At 39.2% G+C, this 22,495-nt stretch overlaps 1 protein-coding gene across 1 annotated transcript in view; it reads left to right on the top strand.

The window, feature by feature from the left end:
• The window catches only part of btbd11b (BTB (POZ) domain containing 11b), a 65,174-nt gene that overhangs the window by 34,293 nt on the left and 8,386 nt on the right, over nucleotides 1-22,495 (top strand). Inside the window, exons 2-6 of the mRNA XM_039615682.1 lie at nucleotides 6,835-6,990; nucleotides 14,991-15,195; nucleotides 18,927-19,079; nucleotides 19,327-19,492; nucleotides 20,214-20,303. Coding sequence (XP_039471616.1) covers nucleotides 6,835-6,990; nucleotides 14,991-15,195; nucleotides 18,927-19,079; nucleotides 19,327-19,492; nucleotides 20,214-20,303 — 770 coding nt within the window. The remainder of the gene's footprint in view (nucleotides 1-6,834; nucleotides 6,991-14,990; nucleotides 15,196-18,926; nucleotides 19,080-19,326; nucleotides 19,493-20,213; nucleotides 20,304-22,495) is intronic.

Here is a 22,495-nt window from a genome sequence, read left to right as displayed (position 1 = left end):
CAAAAAGCAAAAAGAAGATACTTACTACCAGAAACTACCACTAAACGTGAACCTGCTAATAAAGCAGAGTCTTACAAAAACTAGCCCAGTTAATAGCTGAATATTCAGTGTAAGAGTTTCACGAGCTGTGGTAAATAAATGTGGAAAATATTAGTGAGAAATTTGAAATTCAGATTATCTGTGTTTAATTGAATTTATATTAAAAATTGAATGTCCATATTTTTCCATTGTTTCCTTTAATGGCACCCAACGTGAGAGATAGTTTTGAATTAATTTGCATTAATGTGCAATTTCTTCGTGAAATGATATGTAATTATAGTGGAAAAATGCACTACAGCTGAGAAAAACACTTTATATGTATAGCTATAAACTTAAACGATATTGCATTTAAAATTGAAAGTTTTAGCAAATGGTTGCCCGTTTGTACTTTTAAAAGACCTGGTTTCATTTGGAGCTGCGTTTTTGACCACTTGCAAACTGAAGTTCACTATTCTGTCTCATTTAGAGTCGATTTGTGGGGTCTATTTTTCTGTCCTTTAGCTCCTGAGGAAAATATCTAGGCCTTTACCTTCAAAAATCTGCCTTTGTAGCTGGTAAACATTTTCTTTTAGAGATTTACAGAGAGCATCCAAAAGTTTATCAGAGTGTTTCTTTATGCCTGTGTACCTGCAGCAGCCTGGGCTAGAGGTTTTCAGGCTGGCCTGTAGGCCAAATGTTCCTTTATTGTGAATCCAATATCCCTCGAACAACTTGAGAACATTTCTTCAAAACTGGCAAAAGCAATGAACTGATTAAACTTTGATTTGATTTAACTTACGTAACTTAAAGATTCATTTGCTAATTCTGAACAATTGCCATAATTTTGAAATAGAAGGAGTGATGGATGTAGATATCACCTTTCTCTTTACTGTTTAAAGGAAACATGCAAACGTGTGCTGGTTATTCATTGGGAATGAAAGCAGTAGTGGGGAGCCAATGAACCATTAAAACTGTGACATGTAAAACCAAAATTAGCCACAAAGATTCTCAAAAGGGTAAAAAGTATATATAGTGCAGAGTAGATTAAGAACTATTAAAGCGCTGTCCTCAGACGCTAGTCTACATATTAAAGGCAGAATGCACTGAATTGATTGTAATCTGTCTATTTACTTCCTGATTTGTCAGTGTGTAATGGACTTGCTTCAAACAAGGTCAATGATGAGATGTGACCTCAATCAAGAGAATCTAATCTAAGACAAGAGCGAATCGCGCTAACAACTGAAGCAGAAACACCATAAAGGGCAAGGTGAAAAAATGGTTGCCATGTTGTCGAAGCTTCAGAAAGCAGGAGCTAATTGCGTCCCTGAAGGTGTGAGACAGTGACTCTATCAGCTTGTAGAGGCATCTTTGTTGTATTTCTAACACACCCATGACCTCTGTGTGGAGGAGGGGTGTCAATAAAGGATCAATATAATACTGTATTCATTTTTAGATTCATTATATGAAACAGGAGCAGGATTTGTTTTCAGTGGGCTCTCCCCTCTGATCATGTGCAAACAAATACAAACCTAAACCCACAGTGGGAACGTGTTTCCTTTGGCAGTTTACTCATACTTGTATAAGAACACATCAGGAGGCTTGTGTGTTTCCTTCGGAACAACACATGGTGTAAACTCGGAAGCCTTTTCCGTTCTGCAGAAAGGATCATCAGCAGACTGTATCTTGAACGTGACTACAGAAAAGGAAATATTCAGTTTGGGTTTAGCTGAACACATTGTTCTACCAGCAGATCACAACCCATGAAGTGTCGGGGATTAAGACTTTTTAATTACTGATAATTATGTGTGTCTGTCTGCTTTTGTGTGCACGCTCTTCAGCGTTGCATACGACGTGACTTGTTATTAACCTGTTTGCAGTTCCTGACTGTAAATGAGTGTTTGTGTGAATGTATGTGTGTGTGCGTGGTTCCCTCTGCCAGTTTCCTAATTTTACCAGACATTTTGAAGGGTACATTTGCTTTTTTGCAGAACTCCTTAACAGCCGTGTGGTGAGCACAGGTCTAAAAAATTGAAAGCTTGTGGCTACCTCAGACCATACTGTGGTTACCTGAGAACCCAAGCCAAAACCATACCTCTGGAGATTTACAGTCTACCCATGCATACCTGGTCTGTAATAAAAAAAAATACTAGCTTTATATTTACGCCTTTTCTTTCTCCAGTTCAATTACTCTTGATGGCAGCCTTCACGAGTAAGAAAGGAATTTTAAGACATTTCACTGCTCTGTTTTCTGCTTTCTGTCGCGCTATGTCTCCCTCTATGATCACTTGCTCAGTATACATATGGTGGCCATCTGGCCTGGCAGAACAGTCATGGAGCCTAGCGTGGGGCAGCACTACTGTGATCCATGTACAGTAACAACATGATTAACCCTTTACAGCCAAAAAGAGTGTTTATGTCAGGCCTGTATGATTTTTTTTGACTGTCTCCCCTTCTGCTTTCTTTTTCTCACTCTACTATTTAAATAATAGTTCAGATCCTCTTGTACATTAGCGTTGCTTAAAGCAGCTTTTTTCTAAAACAAAGCCCCACTCTGCTTTCTCTGTACCTTATCTGCATGTAAAAAACTGAAGCCAGCGTTCCTGCAGAGCTAAAGTATGTTTAGAGAAGTGCACTTCCCTGTGCGTCCCTCCAAAATAGATTTTAAATGCAGGGTAGGAGCCACATCGAGGTCAGCATTCCTGCCCCACTGCTCTAGTCAACCCTGAGAAGAGTCACCAGATCCATACTACTACTACTACTACTACTACTACTACCACTGCTAATCAAATCAACAAACATTGCAGTTTTTTTTTTAATTCATGTACAGTCTCACAGTTTAGGTAATGTTTAGTGATATTTTGGGGAAATCCTTCTAGCTGAAACATTAAGAAAAGAAAACTAAAGTGTCGTGCTTGTACATTTCTGTGAATTCACAGGATTTGTGGCCGGAGTGCATCCAAGTTTTCACTGGGTGAGAAGTGCAGGTTGCCAGTCCAATTCACTGGGAAGATTAATATGTGTTTATTATTGTATAAAGCTTTTAACTTTAACTTTTAACTTAGCTTTTAACCCAGACCATGAAAAAATATGAAATCATTTACATTTAGTTTCAGTTAAAGTGAACAAGTACACCAGGCAGGACTGCAATAGTACACATCATCAAAAGTTATCTATCCCCCAAAAAACCCAGTGATTTAAGAGTTTGTAACACACGTCACATCTCAATACATTTAAGTGGCAAACATGTGAAATACATTGGACCATGCAGTGGGTCCGATCTATGCAGCTGTCTATCACTGAATATGACTAAGGTGCATTCTGTGACATCTTACTTCTTCTTCGTTGACACTGTCTTGCCTGGAGGATCATCCAGCCTCATCTCTTCAGCAACGCTGAATAGCTGCCATATGGCAAATGCAACCGGCCCACTTAAAGAGAGGCAGGTGCCCGATAGGATATCTCAGTGTTACATAACCTAGCGTGGTTGCCAACTATTATTTCTTTATGATTATGCCCAATAATAAACTTAAAACATTATGTGAGGTAATTGAAAAACCTGAGAGCATTGCATTTCCCAGGAGATTCAAAGTGTATTGACAGAGTGACATCTGGAGGAAGATACTCACGCAAACATAGACACAGAGAAAGCAGCCGCAGTGGCTGCCTGGCATGTAGGAGCTCCATCAGTGCCTGCCTGAGGTTAGACAGTGCCTTGCATTAGGAGGCAGAGAGCCAGTGAGTCACCTTGCCTCAGTCTATACTCAGAGCAACCACCATCACTGTCAGCTGGTTCCGCTATTTCCCTGAACAAGGTTAAGGAGCATGACAGTTGAAAGATCAAATATAATGTATGTTTGTTCGTTTTTCAAGAGGTAGATTTTTTTACTTCTATGTTTATACACAAGTTAAAAAAGCCAGAATGATGAATCTCATTGCTTATTTATTTTCACAAAACTAGTTGGCAACTTATCACGGAGACAAAGTCTGACAAACACTTGCTCTACTGTGATGCTGTGATGAATGTACTGTAAACCATACAGTCAGAACATGATAATACAATTTCAGAGTTTTCTGCGTGACACTCACTAAAATTTTGTTGTTGTTTCTTTTGTTGGTGAATTTCTAACAATAGATATGTGTGATATAGCCTGTAATACTGCAACCAGTCCAGGGTGTACCGCACCTCTTGGCCAATAACAGCTTGAATAGGTTCTATCCTTGCTGGAACCCTGAATAGCACATATGGTTAAGGAGATGGATGGATGGATGGATGGATGGAAAAGAATAATAGGAAGTAATGGCATAACGGGTTATTTATGACCTGAGAAGATTTATTTATTTACAAGTAAATGAAAGACTGTCAATGGACCAAAGCCTACTGCTTCCATAAACATATATTTTTCCATCACTATGCTGTGGGGATGGTAGGGTGACCACTTTGGTATAATAAACAGGTTGCTGTAATATTTTGTACAAATATTGTACAGTTCCTGTTATTTTTGCTGGCTTGATAATAAATTGGCTGCACCACTTGCAGACTAATTTGCAGCCATCCAAATTTGTGGACTTGTAGCTTGTTAGAGATGGTGAATTTCAAGAAGAAAATGTAGTTGTAATATTTCTGTAATACCAGATTATTTATATATTACTACAAACTATTTTTGCTGTAGTAAATCTAATATTGATGGTAAGTAGGTGTTATGTAACTTGCCTTTAAACAGCTGTATTCTTTTTTAGAGAGAAAAGATATAAGTAATATGTTATGTATGTGTATCATTATCATAAATGTTTTGACAAAAAGTATCAAATTAAATTATTTAGTCTTTTCTATCCATCCACACAAGATGAACAAATAATTAAATAAAATTATTAATGAAAGATTTACTGGTTTAAAATGAATTAGGCATTTTGAAATCCTTGTATTATAATTATGGTATGTGTAGTGCAGTATTCTGCTAGATCACACCTGGATGCCTTCAGTCTGGGCCCATCAAAGGAAGTAGGTCATGGGTCCTGTAGGCACACTGAATGGGCTATTTACTCTGATGTATAATTGTTTGAAAGGAAAGTAAGAGGCTGGAAGGTGCCAGGGTATCCCTCCTGCTGGTTTAAATGGTTTAAGATGGATTTCCAGCAGTTTGCACAACCGCATGTGAAAGAAGGCACATTGTGAGCAATAAAAGCAATAACAGAGGTGTTTTAAAAAAATCCCTGCAGACAGGTTCCTTATGCAGAAACAGAAAGAAGGTTTCTTTTCTTTAAACTCCGTCTTGCTGGTTCACGTTGGGCTCTGACTGAAAATGGAAGCGAGTAAGAACACCTGACACTGGTGCAGCAGATGATGACATCTCGCGCAGGCTGACAGTAGCTCTCTGGTTTTACAAAGATGTAGATTAAATGGTGCCAAGTCTGCTGCTCTCTAGGTTTACAGGATAAGTAACTGTGACTTATTGACTCTTTTTGCACCAGAATGTTTTATTCCTTGTATAATGCATCATGAACAGCAAACATAAATAATGTACGATTACAGGTATTACCTCGGATGAGAGGTGAAATATCTTCAAGAAACTTAAGGAAGTTCATTCGCTTTTCTTTCAAAGCTGCGTAGCTCACCTTGACCTGAATGACTGAGAACCTACAGACACTAAGATCACAAGTATTTTTTTTTATAAACCAGCACATTTAAAGAACTTCTTCGAGTTGATTATTATGGCTGGTTTTTTTTAATCTCTAGGTGTAAGTAGAGCTACACTTGATCTTTCTATTTGCAAATATAAGTGCACATGTGCTCATATGTTTAAAAAAGTTTTAAAAAAGTAATATTCCATGAGCAGTGCATTAATGTAATAATCATTTAGATTGTCCAGTCACTGTGTAAAAAAAACTATTACAAAAACTGTTTATGTCAGCCTTCTGCATGCATTTTTTTCTGCCTTATGAAAGTAAAAGGAATCACTTTATAAGTAACTGCCTGCTTCCCTCCACAAACAGAATAATGAGTGCCACATGTACATGTGCAGTTAATTTGGAAGAATATTTTAATAGACATTAAAACCAAAGCTAATTTTCCATCAGTGATTAGAGGGCTAAGTAGAGAGTCGCAGCCTTTAGTCATTTCATAAGTTGACACCCTGCGAACATTGAGAAGGCTGCAGCACAAAGCTGCAGAGGAATCGGAAACTGTCAGCAGAGCGAAATGGAGAATCTGCCTCATCACTCACAGAGCGAGGAAGAGCTGTGAATAATGAAACCACATTTGAAATATTACACGTTATTACCTTTGGGAGAAGTGTCTGACAGGTGTAGCTAGGAGGCAGAAATACTACATTGTATTGCTTCCATTGTTTTCACAATCAAACTCTCACTCTGGATATAAATAATTATGCACGCAGTTTCTAATATCCTGAACCTTTCTGTTCTTTCCATTTCTATGATAAGAGGAGATAATGAGATATTAATGACATTTTAGAATGAATCTACCCGTTTTATTCCTTCAATAATATGAGAAAACAACACAGCATATTTATTGTATTCAGCAGGGACATTTCTCCATACACGAATAGTACTGGATATACAATTGCTAAAAAGCAGTTTTTGCACAGGGGGACTCCATGCACAGATTACAGAGATAGAAGATACCATTGGTGAAAAAAATCAAACCTGTAAACATTAAAAATGTGGCCACGATAAAAACACAAAAACTGTGTCCGATACACAGTTTAAATGATCCCTTTTTAGAGCGTGCACGCCTGCCTGTGCTATAGCATGAGTCCCACATGTACATGTGATGTTCATCTGTTTTTCTCTCTCTCTCAGGTGTGCTCAGCCTACCCGAGGGTCTAACTCTTCAAAGGGACCATCAGCAGCAGCGAGCGGGGAAGAGTGGAGAGGGAAACACCTACAGTCAGTCCGAACTGCGCTCCATTGAACAGTGCTTACTGGCCACGAGAGTGGGCAGCATCTCTGAACTGAGTGAGTCGTATATGTATGTGTGAGTGCATGCATGTGGAAAAGTGGAGGTGGAGAGGTGAGAAAACTATCATATGCCCCTCCCCTCCAGAGCCACTATGCATTTGAGCAAGGCATTTAGGTATTCAGCTCTTTCTTTGGAGCCGTTTGTGTCCCATAAAAATGTTACTGGGCTTGTGATGCTTATTCAACATGCTTTTCTGTTTCTGTGCACAGAGCCATAGAAAGTTGTTTCCCAGCTTTGGTTTTGACAGTTGACTGAGATGTTTTTTAAAAATGAAACAAAACCTCAAGTAAAAAAGTTTGACTTCAGTCTCCACCAACGCCTGTGGGATAAATTTGCAAGTGAGGTCTTATCATCCGACTTTCCCAACAATGAACATTTTTCACAGCAGACATTTTGACTAGTTACAGCATAAACCTTACTGATGACTTTGTTCTACGCAAATGTCCCAGTAAGCCATGCAAATGTGACCGCGAGACAGCATACCCAAAACTCCTACTGCTTGAATTCAGCTGTTATTAATAAAATTATGTTGGAGCGAAGCAGGGCAGCTGCATTTCAATATCTTGTCAAAAGACTTTGCAGAACAGTACGGCTTTTATAGCATCACATTCGTGTTCAAAAGTCACAACTGCAGCTGTGGTATTTATATGTCTGCACTTTATATGTTCACACAGTTTTGGATACCTGCTTCATATGACAGGACAGGACATTGCTTGAGACGAGTACTTTAATTCCTTTTAGAGGCCTGAACTTTAAAAATACAGTGTGTGCATCAGTCTTTAATCACTGAGGTTTGAAAGCCTGCAGAAATCTTGCAGGCGATTTTCAAAACGATTCCAAAAGACAGGGGGAGGAAAAGGAAATTCTCTTATCACTTACAGCTATTGTAGAAAAATCTCCATCCTTGAGGTGATGGATATGTCAAAACTCAAGTTTGATCTTTGTGATTCCTGCTGCTTTTACTTATGACATTTTATCTAGCAGCAACTTAAGGATGGGGATCAAGAACTGGTTCCTTCCTACAGCAGAAGTTCCCACTTCAACCCCTAAGATCCCATAGTGACCCACTGAGGAAAGTTGCCGTTAAAGTTTCAACTTTGACTCTCCCATCGTTTTCCCGACAATAAAAATGGTGCTGGGCTCTAATGGGTTAATCATGACATGATCAATATTTATGTCATAACATGAAAACTGAAATGTGTTTAGCCGATTTAAAAAAAAAATCAAAAATAATGAAGGGAATAAAAAAAAGCAAACAAACAAAAAAAATACAAGGCAGGCCAATATGTGACATTGATATCAGTAGACTTTTAACCATATTATCCATCTTTGATCATCAAGGTTTCAGTTATCATGTGTAGATCCTTTGCTTAATACAAACAGTACTGTGCAAAAGGCTTTATTGTAATTTTTTAAAGTAGTCTTGAGCAATAGTTTCCATGATCAAAGTTTTTTTTCTTTGGAGAAAATAAATTGTATCTTTAGGCACTTTTTACTTGCTGTCTGTTGCACACACACACACAAAAAACCCCTCAAACATCATATGCCAATGGTAACACAGGTATAAAACAGCACTTTTGCACCAAGAGCTATTAGCTAAAACTGTAAGCCAAAAAGAAGTGTCAGATCTAAAAGTATCTAGTATCCAGTATCTAAAAGTCATGCCATTGAAAAAAAATTAGAAATCCAGCAAAGACCTGACTCTGTACCTGCAGGATGCATCTGATCATTTCAGTTGATTCTTCTACTGTTCGCTGAAGCCTCATCAGAAATGGTCTGAGGAGAAGGGAAGCTGTCAAGAAGTCATTCTTAAGGAAGGGAAACAGGGAGAAAAGGCTGAGGTATGCCGAATTATTTAAGAACTGGACTGAAAATAGGTGTCAACAGGTGTAATTAAGTGATGAATCCAAATTTGCCATTTTTGGTTTAAAGTATGGAAGGTGTCAGGAGAGAGGTACAACAGTGAGTGTCTACAGCCATCTGTAAAACATGGTGTTTCTGTCATGGTTTAGGTTGCATTACAACCAGTAAAGTTTTCAATCTTGTCTAAACTGATGGAATTATGAAATACCATAAGATTTTAATCCACAATGCAATACCATATGGAAAACATCTGATTGGCAGCAGCTTTATTTCTCCCAATTAATGATCCCAAACATACTACCAATGCATTTAAAACATGCCTGGATAGAAAAACACACTGTAACACTAGTGAAGCAGCGTGGGGTCATCTTGAGAATGGAACAAAAAGCAGCCAACATTCAATGAAGAGCTTTGAATACCCTTTAAGAATCCTGGAGAAATATTCCTGAAGACGACCTAAAGAAATGACAAGAAAGCTTGCCTAAGAGAGTTCAGACTGTGTTAATGATTAAAGGTTTTCAAGCTTGTTAGAACTGCACAAACTGTTTTTGCATTATATATGTATTTCCATGTATGTTTGCACACTTTTCAATAATCACTGCACCCACTTCCCTACTCGCACAAAAAAATGAGGGGTGTTTTTACACACTACTGTATCTTACTCTTATTCTTTTTAGTGAAGGTGTTCAGCTCTGGTCAACTGGAAAATCTTCAGATTCCAGCTAGATGACATTATCATCTAATATGACAATCTGATGTTTGATAGAGCAGGAATATTGTCCCGCTCTATCAGTAAATCACTATATCATAATCTGACCGCAAGTGTGCTTATTTAAATAAATGTGAATGTGTGGGAGCTACACTGTCAGTGGGAGCAATTCTAATGAACACAGACATTCATTAAAATAAATGATTTTAGCTTATAAGTTTGACAAGTCCTCAAAAAAGTTAATTGAATGCATGTCCACTCACAATGTACTCATTATTCAAAGAATAATGGGCGTCATAATGCTGTCTGCTTACGCTTATAAAACATGAAGTCATTTACATAAGCCTTAGTAGTCAGTTTTCTCTAATTGCAATAGGTTTTCGGCATCATTTCAAAATTACATACTGGTTGTATTTTACATTTTTGTCTTTGCTCACAAAAAATGGACAATATGCTATAGTACTCAAACAAAGTCCAGTATAAAGCTTTCATAACAGTTTCTACTTTGGGTTCTGTTTTAAGGGGAAACTTTGCAACAAATGATAATGGCTTTTGAAGACATCTGCAGCAGCAAGCTGTGCTGCGAACCACTGAATACACAGCGGCACATATTCCCATTTGATTTGATCAGATATAATCACAGAATCGAGATGTTCATTTTCAAGTGCTGAACAGTTGCGTCTTCAGTTGCAGCTCTGCCAGAAAGAAAGGACAGCAGTGTCAAGAAGAATAATGGCGCATACGCTGAAAAAAGCACAGATTGTGTCCTAATGTGCATGACAAAAAATGTAAAAATAAATAAATCCCCAAGCCAAATAATGTGGGTAGGGTCTGTTTCTGTTGTTATAGCATGAGCATGCTAAGAAAAGACTCAGAAAGTATTTTCTGTATATCCAGCGTAAATATTTATCATCACAATAAATATTGAGACAGTTCTCTTCACTGTATGCTTTTCTCAGCACTGCAGGGCAGCTTCAGTGATGAGCCACATCGCAGGGCCTCTGTCCATGTTGTATTGATGAGGTCAAGCAAGGACTTGTTCTGTTATGTTGACACTGCAAATACACTGTGAGACAACAGAGCCGCTCATGTCTAATAGGACAGCTTAGTCCAGTGGTAATGTTATCAGCTCTGGAGAGCAATTCTGTAAATAACTAGAGGATTTGCAGCCAGTTGCTCAGCTCAAGCTGAAACAAAATGAATAACTGTGAAAAGCAGCAGTGATTGCACTGTCAGGCTGTCACAAAGAATATTTTTTTAAAGAGACTGAGATATGAATGGAGTAAAAGATTAAAAGGTTAGGGGAAAAGAACAGTAAGAGTTTCTGAAACAAATTTCCTGGAATAAACCAACCTTGGCTCTTCCAGCACAGTAAAAATATAAATCCTGCAGTGTGAGTTTTTCACACTGGCATTTAGACTCAATTTAAGAGGTTTCTCACTGATTTACCTCTTTGTATTTCCTCATCTCTTCTAGCAAAAGGCCATATTAGCATATTTGAGATGATGGCTCCACAAATGCTGCAGTTATTAGGACTATGGGTGTGTCATGATCACTCAGTCATGCTGTCCTGCTTCAGATATTTTCCACATATTGTTGTGTGTGTTGCTAAATCTGAACTAGTCTTTTCACAGAAGTGGCAAAGGATGAAGGTGTCTGTGGAAACTCTTTATTTAAACCATTTCAGCACCACAAAGAGAAATAGATGTATGTTTTCTGTGCAAACTGCTTAAACATAAATTTGAAAGAATTAGTTTAAAATATTGGGAAATATAGAAGAGTTACGTGAGCCAAGCTTGTCCGTGGTATTTAAGCTAAATTAAGGTAACAGTGTGCTGTCTGTTGCGTCATAGACTATTTTTTTCTATTGAATTTTACGATATGAAACATTACACTTCCTTCCATAAATCAGTTTTAATACTAAACTGAATTAATCCTAAAGCCTCAAGGTTCTCAAATTCTCCCTAAATGAGTTCTCCATTTTTTTAAGAAGTCAGCCTGAATCTCTCCATCTTTTCTATCTTTTTGCTGCACGCCAATTAATTAATTTGGAAATAATGAGACTGACAGCCGGACCAATTAACAAACTGTTGGAGTTGTTTCCAGAATGCTAACTAATATGATGCTGTGTAGAAAAGAGTTATCCAATCTGTAATTTTGTGCTTTTACACAGACAGCATCGCCTATTTGAGCAAATACTTTGCCTTATTAGACCACATGGTGCGAAATGCAAACATCAGAAATCTCTCCAGCACCAAGCTGTTTTATTTGAGTTTTTTTGTAACTCGTGCAAAGGTGAAGTTGTCTTACAGTTTTCCAAAATTCATTAACTCAAGTAATTTCAATAGTATCCTTCAGGGCTGTTTAAAAAATGACTATATAGAACCATACCATCAATTTTGTATATACTAGACACAATTTGGAAACAGAGGAACAAGAGTGAAGCAGTCACAGATTACCTCCATTCTGTCTCTAGTTTTATATGTCACTAAAATAATAATGCCTGTATTAACCATTCATGATTCAAAGTTAGACTTAATTTCCTTTGTCGGTACTCAGTCCTTTATTATTAGTTAATGTCGCTGATTAAAAAAACATGCTTCAAATGTCATTATTCATTATTATTATTAGACTTTTGTCTCATCTCTTTCTGTTCATCGTAAAATGTATATCTTTACTCTAAGTCGAGTGTGATTGTTTTTCTATTCTCCACCAAGAACTTACAGCAGGTGCTGCTAATCAGCCACTGACGTTTAAAGATCATTTTATTACTGTAGCTGTGAAAATGTCTGGATTTTTTCATTTATCTCCTCTGAGGTCGTGCTTTTTTTTTTTTTTCCACATTTCAAATAAAACAGCAAGTTAATTATTTTTTTGTGTGTTTTTTTACACAAAGTGTTAAAAGTGTTTTGCTCTGTGGTCGGGTCAACACTTGGAATTATGTCCTTACAGCCTCGATGCTAAATGATATCAAATGAGGTTAAAAAGTGTCTGCGTGATGGTTCAGCTCTTGTTCACCATTTCTCTCAAAGCTATTCTATATCTACAACTATGTATGTCAATCCTCTGCATATATATTTCCTTCTTTACTAAAAATTCTCAAGTCCTCTAACACCAAGAAATGTTACTTTTGGAATTTGTCCAAATTAAGCTGTCTAGATTGAAAGAAGGCAGAGTTTGGACTCACACAGATTACTGCAGGGACGCTGTGTGCTGTGATGGCCGCTCAAAAGTAAAGCAGATGTAGTTAAAGAGTAGAAGTTCCACTCACGGCTCCGCTAACAGACAATTTGTGCCCTCCATGCTATCCGCTATGTGTGGCAGAGAGTGCCTGAGAGTTCTGGATGTTTTGAAATGAACAAAACTAATAGCAAAAGAATAGCTTAGCATGTTGTTGACTCAGGACGGCCACACACGGCTGTTATAATCACGACATAGTGGCAAATAACTGAAACACAGAACGTGATGATGGCAGCAGCTGCACAGCGAGAGTTTCTACATTTATCTCGCTCACTGTTGAACATTAAACTGCCTTCAGACTCTGCAGTAATGAGCAGGGTGCTTGTTATGTGGGTCCTGCATTGCTGTTTACTGACCTTAAGCCAGCTCTCATAAAATCCCTTCTAATTTAAACCAGTGCTATTATACTCTGTAAACTGGTCGATTTGTGTGATTTTGCTATTCGTGGATGGTTATAAAGCTTTGAAAACATGGAGAGCATGACCCCACTGCTAAAAGGTAATCACTGAGATACCTGAGAAGCAGGATGTGCTGTGTGTGTCCTCCACCTCTCCTCTTCTTGTTGGTATAAAGAATTAATCACCAAGGATGAGGTATTGATTAAAAGCTTGGATCTTATAATGAAAAGGCTATTGACATTTAAGCTTATTAAACCGTCGCACTTCTGAATGCCCTTCCAAAGAGAAATCTTACCGCTTTGTGCTGCACCTACACCTGCTACAGTGATCTCACGTGAAGCTGCACTACTGTTGGACTTTTTGGGCGTTAGAAATAATCTACATTCTTATCCTTGCGAGCCTTCTCAGCCAGGAAACGAAATGTCACAGAGCAACATAAATAAGACATGAAAACTGCCTGCTGCTGACCACCTTGGCTCCCTTACTGAACTTCAAAGGGAACTGTTACCAGCGTATCTTTATTCCCACTGGTACAATTAAGAGAAAGAAGGAGTAACAGAGAGTAACTGGAACAGCAAAGCTTAAGCTAAAAGTCTACAAGAGGTGGTCATTCATGGCATAATTTGCCCTGCTCATTGCATCACAACATGATTTCTCTATCAGCGCAGCGCCACTGTTCCCAAAGGACAGTTGACTGTTTTATTGCATGAATGCTCCTCCCTCACTCAGGCATCCTTTTCACACTCGCCTCTCACATTGTCAAGGCTAAATGGAGTCTTGGCAAGTGCCAAAAAGCGCAATTTTGATGCTAAACAAACCCTTTTGTATATGAGAATGGCTGTTTGTTCCCTCTCTGTATTGAATAGTCACACATACAATATAGTCCATTGGAAACAGGGAACCAAGTGTCATCATGCTCTATTACTTTTGTGCCTTCAACAGTATCAAACTGGCCAGGACAATATGTCACAGTGTGTCTTTCTTTCCTTCTTTTTTTTTTAAGAGCGACCCTGCTTCACAATTTCATTACATTTTCTCATCGTGCGGTGGGTCTAGACAGGAAGGGAGAAGCGACAGTAACCTGACAGCATTCAGCAAAATGGGATTTGAGTCCACGCTGTAATAAAACAGGGTTGTTTTTCAAGTAAGCATTCAATAACTAACCAACCACAGTCATATGAAAGAATTGGGCTGTCTGTTAAAGAAACTTCTAGGCCAGCTCTTGATTTCTGATTAACTGAATTTGCTCTACAAAAAGGCCATCTGTCTTGTCCCCACGGCATAAAAAGCTGGCTTGAACATACTTTTCCAAGAACTATTTACTTTTTTTCTAAACCAGCTAGAATGTTCAAATTTTTATTAGCAAAACCCTCTCAAGTTTGGAGTTTTGAAGCCCAACTGGATGACCTTAAAGTACTGACAAATTATGCGGGGGAAATAGCTTGGAGTAGCTATGTTTATCCATAAATATTCATTCTTCATCCATTGCAGTCCTGGGCATACTTTTTCTCCCGCTCTCCTCCTGTGAGCTGTACAGAAAGAACTGGGATGAACCCTGTCTTTTTCCTGATTGTGGTGCATGGAAACTCTCGATTTCCCCTGACAGAGTGAGCTCCAAGGGGGCTGGGAGGAATAAAGATAATTCCCAGATGTCTTTTTAAAGGCCATGTGCTTAAAATATTTCGGTCTCATCTCTCTCATCTACTGAGTGAACCCGTGAATTCGTTTTTCACTGCCTGTGTTCCTTTTGTGTTTTCCTGTTTGTATTGTCTGTGTATGTGTGTAGGTGACTTGGTGTCACGGGCTATGCACCACCTACAGCCACTGTATATGAAGAACCACAACAATGGGACACCAATGCACCAGAAAAGCGGCGTGATACACTGGGCGCCTGAAGCTATCTACACGCTGTGCTACTTCATGCACTGCCCTCAGATGGAGTGGGAAAACCCCAACGTTGAACCCTCCAAGGTTACCTTACAAACCGAGAGGTTAGAAGCAAACACGCAAATAAATGCACGTCCACATTTCTCATCAGCAGCATTTAGCAGTAAAAGAAAAAAGTCAAAGTAACGGAGCGTCACTGCATCTGGTGGCTCACAGAGCCAGTGAACCAAAACAGTTAGTCTGCTTTTCTTATTCGCGCTTGTTTTCCTATATTTTTAAAAAAAGAAAAGAAATGTCTAAACATGTCTTTACAGCGTCAAAACACACAAAGCCTCTAGCTATGGGAATGTTTACAAGCTGGAAAACAGATTTTTACCTCAAGAATTAGCAGACAGCATAGATTTTATAGACCAACAGGGTTATAACTGAAGCGATTTCACCTATTGGTTTGTGGGCCACCATTTTGAAGTCATATTGTTTGTATGATAACTGGCAAAAAAAGAAACCAACACCACACAGATGGTTGAGAGGTCCTGCCAGAGTACAGAGCACCAGAAATGCTGAGTTCCCCCACCTGTCACCCAAAGCAACACAATATTGTTAAATTATAGGAAATTCCTCCACTTCATTGAGTCATGAAGGGGAAACTTTTTTCTGCTTTTGTTCATTTCTGTCCGTTGCTGTTTAAGGGACTGCAGTTTTTTACACTTGGCATTAGATTTATTTTTGAGCCCCTGCAATCGACGCTTTATGAAGATGAAAACTGAGTGAATGTTTATCTTACCTTCATCAGAAGGACATATACAAAACTCCCAATCTTCTTGATACCTGTAAAGGTTGTCAGCTTAATTTGAAAAAATCTGTGGGCTATAACAAACTATGGAACTGAGATTCAGTTTAAGTCATCCTGCATCAAGACCTGAAAAGCAAGTCAGGTGAGCAGCACAATGTTAAGCCTTTATTTGTCTAAAAAAATAAAGCACTACATTTTGGAGGTAAAACAGGAAAGCTCATAAATATTAAAATTTATTAATTTACTAGTAATAAGACACCCCACAAGTCACAGGGACAAAAAGTGGAAACTGCCTTTGGTTATACACAATCAAAGCTTCTGCATGTCTCTTCCTCCTCCTTATCATCTTATAACACAGTCCAGTGGTGATGCTCCTTCTGCAGAGATCATTCTGCTCCAACTGTACACCTCTGCTGACTGATTTTTCTTTATTATTGTATTTCTGGCTCTCTGTGCTAAGCCGTGAAATGGCAGACCAGATGTTTTCCTCTGGAAGGAAAGTACAGTGAATTGTCAACGTCTTGGCTACTTGAGCGAGCCCTCTGGGTGACCTGAGCAGTGGAAGGAAGGGGCAGTTGGAGCAGCCGTGAACAGACTTGCATTGAGAATTACCACCACTGCCCTATTGGGAATTTATATTCAGGAAGCTGTGGGACTCTGACGGTGACACATGTGACATGAAAATTAGGCAGTGTTTCCATAGTGCTTGGATACAAGTTCCCACAGTGTTCACTTTCTTTGCCACTTCTACTCATGAAACATTTATTCACTGTATGCTCAGTATTTCCTCTGCTTTGGTAGAAACCTCTGTGGAATACAGAGCTGACAGTTGAGCCTGAGCAGTCGAGACTTTTATCACCTGTCGTGGAGCAATTTATCAGTTAATGTGTGTCCCAGATATCCAACTTATGTCTGCTTTAGCTCCACCGTTTGTAACCAACATCACATTTAGCACATGTTATTTTATTTTTTTAAGTCATTTTAAACCCAATTCTGGACCCAACATTAAGGAAATCCCTCTGATTTCCACTGTTTCCTTGCAGAATGTCTGCACTTTAAAAGAGCACTGCATGGAAACAGGGAGACCTTGAACTGCTTGTGAACCAAAGTTTCCACTGGGCTTGTGAAGGAATGCATTGGCATTATACGTTCCCTGACTCTTGATTAGGTGTTGTGCGGAGCTTTAATGAAGTCTGCAGAAGTAATAATGTCACGTGGCTGTAGGTCAGGCTCCTTTGAAGTGAGTAAAACACAAACACAATGGTTTGCATTTCTTAGCATATCAAACTAATATTGAGTGACCCTCCTGTCAGCTTAAAGTAGCAGAGATGAGAGAATTGTGCACTCAGCGTGTGTCAAGGGCAGCCCAGCCATTAAGACATCCTTTGTAAAGCGACATGCTGATTAATAAATCCCAGAAGAACACACAAACACAAGCACATAACCAGCTTCTGAATTTGGCAACAGTCAAATCATCTGTCAGATTTTTTTTAAAAGAAACTAAACAAATTGCTACTACTCTACAGTCTATAATTAAAATGATAGATGGTTTAAAAAGTAAATATCAGTTTGTTTAAAAACATTTTTGTTTGCGTTACAATAGCGTGTGTCAGACTTTTGTCCTATTATATTACATAACAAGGTCTTGAAAAGTCATTGTTCTTTTGTAGTTATAAAGCATGGGGATGTGCTATTATGTTTTCCATTACCGACTCACTTAAGATCGCATTTGTATCAGTCAGTCACAAAAGTGAACACACATATTGCAAATGTATTTCCATTCATATGGATTCTATATGGCTGTTGTAAACACTGATGCAGGATGAGTGGAGGAGAGAAGGCCAGAGGTTGAGGTTTTTAATTCTTTTATTCTCATAGCCATTCTATTTTACATAATTAGAGCCAGAACACGGCTTCAGGGATTAATGATGGGCATCTCTTGTTATTACTGACATTTTATACGCTGAGCAATCAGGCTGTTATAAATGAAAATGATTGCCACATGTATTGATAATAAAAAAAAAGTTACAGGCTTTGGGTGATGGTGGGATAATAATACGACCTCGCCAAAGGTTTTCTCTGTGCTGTTTACTGATTACATGCAAAGAGGACAACTTTAATAAACGTGAGCTCAATATAAACTGAAGCATTTGTGGTCCTGGCGCTGGGTTTTGATTCTCTTTTCTCAGCTGTGGTCAACATGGAGCATGAAGGAGCTCGACTCATTTGAAATGAATCTAATTACATAAGCCCAGATGATATGTAGTAAACATAGCTTGTTTGAGAGCCCATGGGGGTTTTGCCTGGTTGGTAATGCAACCTAGATTGTTTGCTCTGTGCAAATACGGCTTTAAACGCCTGTGTGCTCTCTCAGTCTTCTCTGTCAGAGAACAGCATGTATGATGTATAATGGTTGTTACCTGCTGCCGTCTGAACTCCGCAGTACTGTACATTTCCAAGGAAGCAAACACGCGATCAGTTTACCTTAACTGATAATGATCTTTTATAATTACTGAAATACATTACAGGGAGCATCACAGGAAAAGAAAAACATCAGGAGGAACTGCAGTACTTGATCTTGTGAAGTGAAAATGATGACACATGTAATTCCTGGCAGTATTATGACATCACGATTCTTTTAAAGGCATATAAGTCTTATAATGCATTATCCCCAATTTGCAGTGCATTGTGTTGGTTTATATGGTACATTGCGGCATATGGGGTTATGTTCTATTAAACAATAAGCAACAGCAGGGCAGTGTTTTATGGTATTATGACAGACTTTAGATCATTAAACAAGAGCAGCGCAGATTAAAATGATCATTTTTTTCAGTTATATATGGTCTACAACCTCTCTACATCTAAACACCTCTTTTACGTTCTGATTTAGGGTCTTCAAAGTGAGTTAATCTTTTTCTCAATAATTAACAGTGGCAAAAAAATAACATGCAAATTCCGTTTTAGGGAAATGCCTGCGCACACCAAGTGTGACTTCACTGTGTTTATGGTGGCAACTACGTGTGCTTCTACCTCCCTCTATAGGCCATTTCTGGTGTTGCCGCCTCTGATGGAGTGGGTGCGTGTAGCTGTGGTTCACACCGAGCACAGACGCAGCTTCACTGTGGACAGCGATGATGTGCGGCAGGCTGCCAGGCTGCTGCTGCCTGGAGTGGACTGTGAGCCCCGCCAGCTCCGGTAGGCCTGGGAGGAGTGGGCTTGCGCTTGCGCTGCAGAACATGTGTGCACTCAACTTCTTCATCTGAACCCACAAAAAGCATACACGCATACATGTCAATTATACATGCAGGGAAAGATGTGCGTGTTTCACATTCTCCCTGTAGTGTCAAGAAATAAAGCCTGCAAGGTGTTTAGGGAAAACACTGCACGTAGCAAACAGTAATACTTGTCAGCTTGCACTCACTTTGTGTGCTATGCCTTTCAGAACGGATGACTGCTTCTGTGCCTCGAGGAAACTGGATGCTGCCTCTACTGAGGCAAAGTTCCTGCAGGATTTGGGCTTTCGCATGCTCAGCTGTGGACGCACAGACCTGGTAAAGCAGGCTGTCAACCTGCTAGGGCCGGATGGTATCAACAGCATGAGTGAGCAGGTTAGAAACACAGTCAACATATTTAATAATGCATATACCGGCACATTTGTTCTCATGAACACATCAACACACACACATACACAGCCTGTGGAAGAGTTTATTTTGTTTGTTTGGTAAACTGAGGTTCCTCCACTTCTGAGCACAGTGCTGACTCTTGAGCTAAAAGGCAGTTATGCATATTAAATCTTATTTTGACATATATTTTCCTGCGTTAGAGCTCTGCACTATATCATGACTTCCACCTCAAGTACAATAAATCATCAGGGGAATACTGCAAGTGTAGCTCCTGATTTTCCTTGGAAAAATCAACATTCAGTTCAGGGCTGAGCTTAGCAGAAGCTTTCACATACAGAGCGCTGTACTGCATGTGTCCGTCAGACAGCCTCGGGTAGTGTCCCAGGTGGCCCAGAGGAGATATTAATTCATGTGGTATCCTTTAAAATGTTCATCAGAAGCAGAATATTGCTGCCATCGAACTCAACCTTGAATTTGAGCTGTCAAGAAGACAAGCAGACCAAGCATTAACCCTTGTTCTGTAGCTAAAAACAAATGGTATAACTCAAGTTCACATTACTCAGTGGACATTCCCCGAGAATTTAGAAGTGCTTGAAAATGGTGTCCTGGAGCGAATTTTTAGGATTTGGTGATGCCATTGAGTGTTTCAAGAAAATGAAGGAATAAATCGCAGCTGCTTTCATTCTCTGTGCATCTACTTGTGTAGGGTATGACCCCGCTGATGTACGCTTGTGTCCGTGGAGACGAAGCCATGGTGCAGATGCTGCTGGATGCAGGAGCAGATATTAACAGCGAGGTCAGTGGTTAAAAAAAAAGAAAGAAAAAGTTTATGCCTGCTGTTCTGCTTTTGGCATTGAGCAGAAGTCAGCAGAACTGAACCACGCTGCTTTGATTAGAGAATAGAAATATCGTTTACCTTTTTTGTATTAAAAGATTGAGCTGCTGAGTATAACTGAAGTCTCTTTGTCAGACATTAGCACTCTTTATGCCCGTTTTATATGTAGACAATTTAAATAACTGAAATAACGGTACACATTAATGTAACAAATGTATTTGTATACTTATTTTTCCTTTAAATTGGAGAAAACCAAACATGTCATCCGTCATTTCCTCTCGTTTTCTCCCATGTGTCGTGCTGCTAAATGTATAAGAGGTGAAGATCATGAGGCACTCACTGCTGTGCTCTTATACGCTGAAATCTATTTGCATTTCAGCAGTTAGAGCATGAAACGTGACACAGAGGTTTCCTGCTGACTCATTCTTTTCTATGTCCGGGAAAAAATAGAGATCGGCTGACTTAAAGCAAACAGGATTCCTCACAGAGTCTGCGGAGAATCGTGACTTTGACTCTGCGCAGACATCAGCGAGGTCATTCAGTTGAGGTCTCATGATCCTGATCTCCGTTAGTCACTTCAGCAACAACATGTCCCATCAGCTATTGTGTCAGAGTTGATTTGCAGCCCACTGCATTCATGACAGCTGGCTAAAGCACAAAGCACTGTCAACAACTAAAACCTAAAGACCCACTTTAATATTCATTTCAGGCATGTGTATTTCCATTTTTTGAAATGTATTATGTATGAATGTTGTTTCAGCAGACTAAAATTTATCGTGTACTTTCATTGTATGAATCGGGTACCAATGATAAATCGTTCCTACTGGTTTCTAAATCAAAGTACATAAGAATAAAAAAAACCCTGCAGACTAATACTACAGGTTCCAGTAGTGGGAAAAGTGTAAGTGAACTAATAATTTTCCAATCCAAAATGATCCATAATTACTTACTAATTATGGAATATTGAATAAGCCAAAATGGCAAAGTAGAACATTGTTGCCCTGGCAGGCTTTATGGTTGTCCTGCTGGAGGGTGAACCTGCCCCAGTCTCAAGTCTCTGCAGACTCAAGAGGTCCAAGATTGCCCTGTATTTGGCTCCATCCCTTCCCATCAACTCTGACCTTCCCTGTCCCTGCTGAAGAGACACCCCAGAGCATGATGCTGCCACCACCATTTTGACAAGGATGGTGTGTGTAGAGTGATGGCAGTGTTAGTTTTCCGCCACAGGGTTTTACATTTTGGCCAAAGTTCCATTTGGTCTCATCTGACCTTGAATCCTTCTTCCACATGTTTGCTGTGTCACCCCATGGCCTGTGGCAAACTGCAAACAGGACTTCTTATGGTTTTCTTGTTGGACAGATTATCTCCGAAAACTCAGAGGATGGTGTTCTTGAGGGACATGTAGAAGATAAGGGTTATGTCCCCAAAGTGCTGACAGGTGGACTCGCCAATATTAGATTTATAAATCTTGTAAGAATGAAGGACCTGTCATATTTAAGGGGAATTTCCATAATGCTTGCCTACTGTATATAGTCTACATTGACTTCAGTGTTGGTTCAAGTGCTATTACCTTGTGCTCTTGACACTTATTATGTAAGAGTGCTCCAACAGAAAATCTCTTCTCAGTCTGATAGTATAGACTTCAGCTCTTCCAGAGGAAAACCTTGGCCAGCTTACACAATATACAGTAACTACAATAAGTAATAAAAAATGTGTATTTCCCCTGTATACTCTTCTGTTTTCAGCTGGTACCTGGTTCATACAACAACATGACACTATTAAGTACCGATTCATAAAATCTAATGGACATCCCAGCCTCATTTTCTCCCAGAGCAGTTTAAGGAAAAACATGTCCCTTTGTGCTTTGTTCATGCTCCTGTGTCTCGTGTATGTCACATTTTTAGTTTTTAAACCTGACCAACGAGCTGAGCCTTAGAGAGGTCAGAAAAAGCCAAAGCAGAGGGCGAAAAATGAGGGTGCAACCATTAGGACAAGGCCTAACTAGACAGATCAATTCATCGTGTTCATTAGAAGGCAAACACAGTGGCAGGATGTCCTCTGCAGCCCCATGATTCCTGGTTAATTACTCTAGTTTCTCCTGTAGAGCTTGCTCTCTCCCCTTCTCCCCTCCCTTCAGCTGCTTGTCTTGTGCC

This window comes from Oreochromis aureus, linkage group 7, assembly GCF_013358895.1.
Source record: "Oreochromis aureus strain Israel breed Guangdong linkage group 7, ZZ_aureus, whole genome shotgun sequence".
Taxonomy (NCBI): domain Eukaryota; kingdom Metazoa; phylum Chordata; class Actinopteri; order Cichliformes; family Cichlidae; genus Oreochromis; species Oreochromis aureus.
Note: the sequence above shows the minus strand (reverse complement) of the source record. Positions and strands in the feature narration are given on the sequence as shown.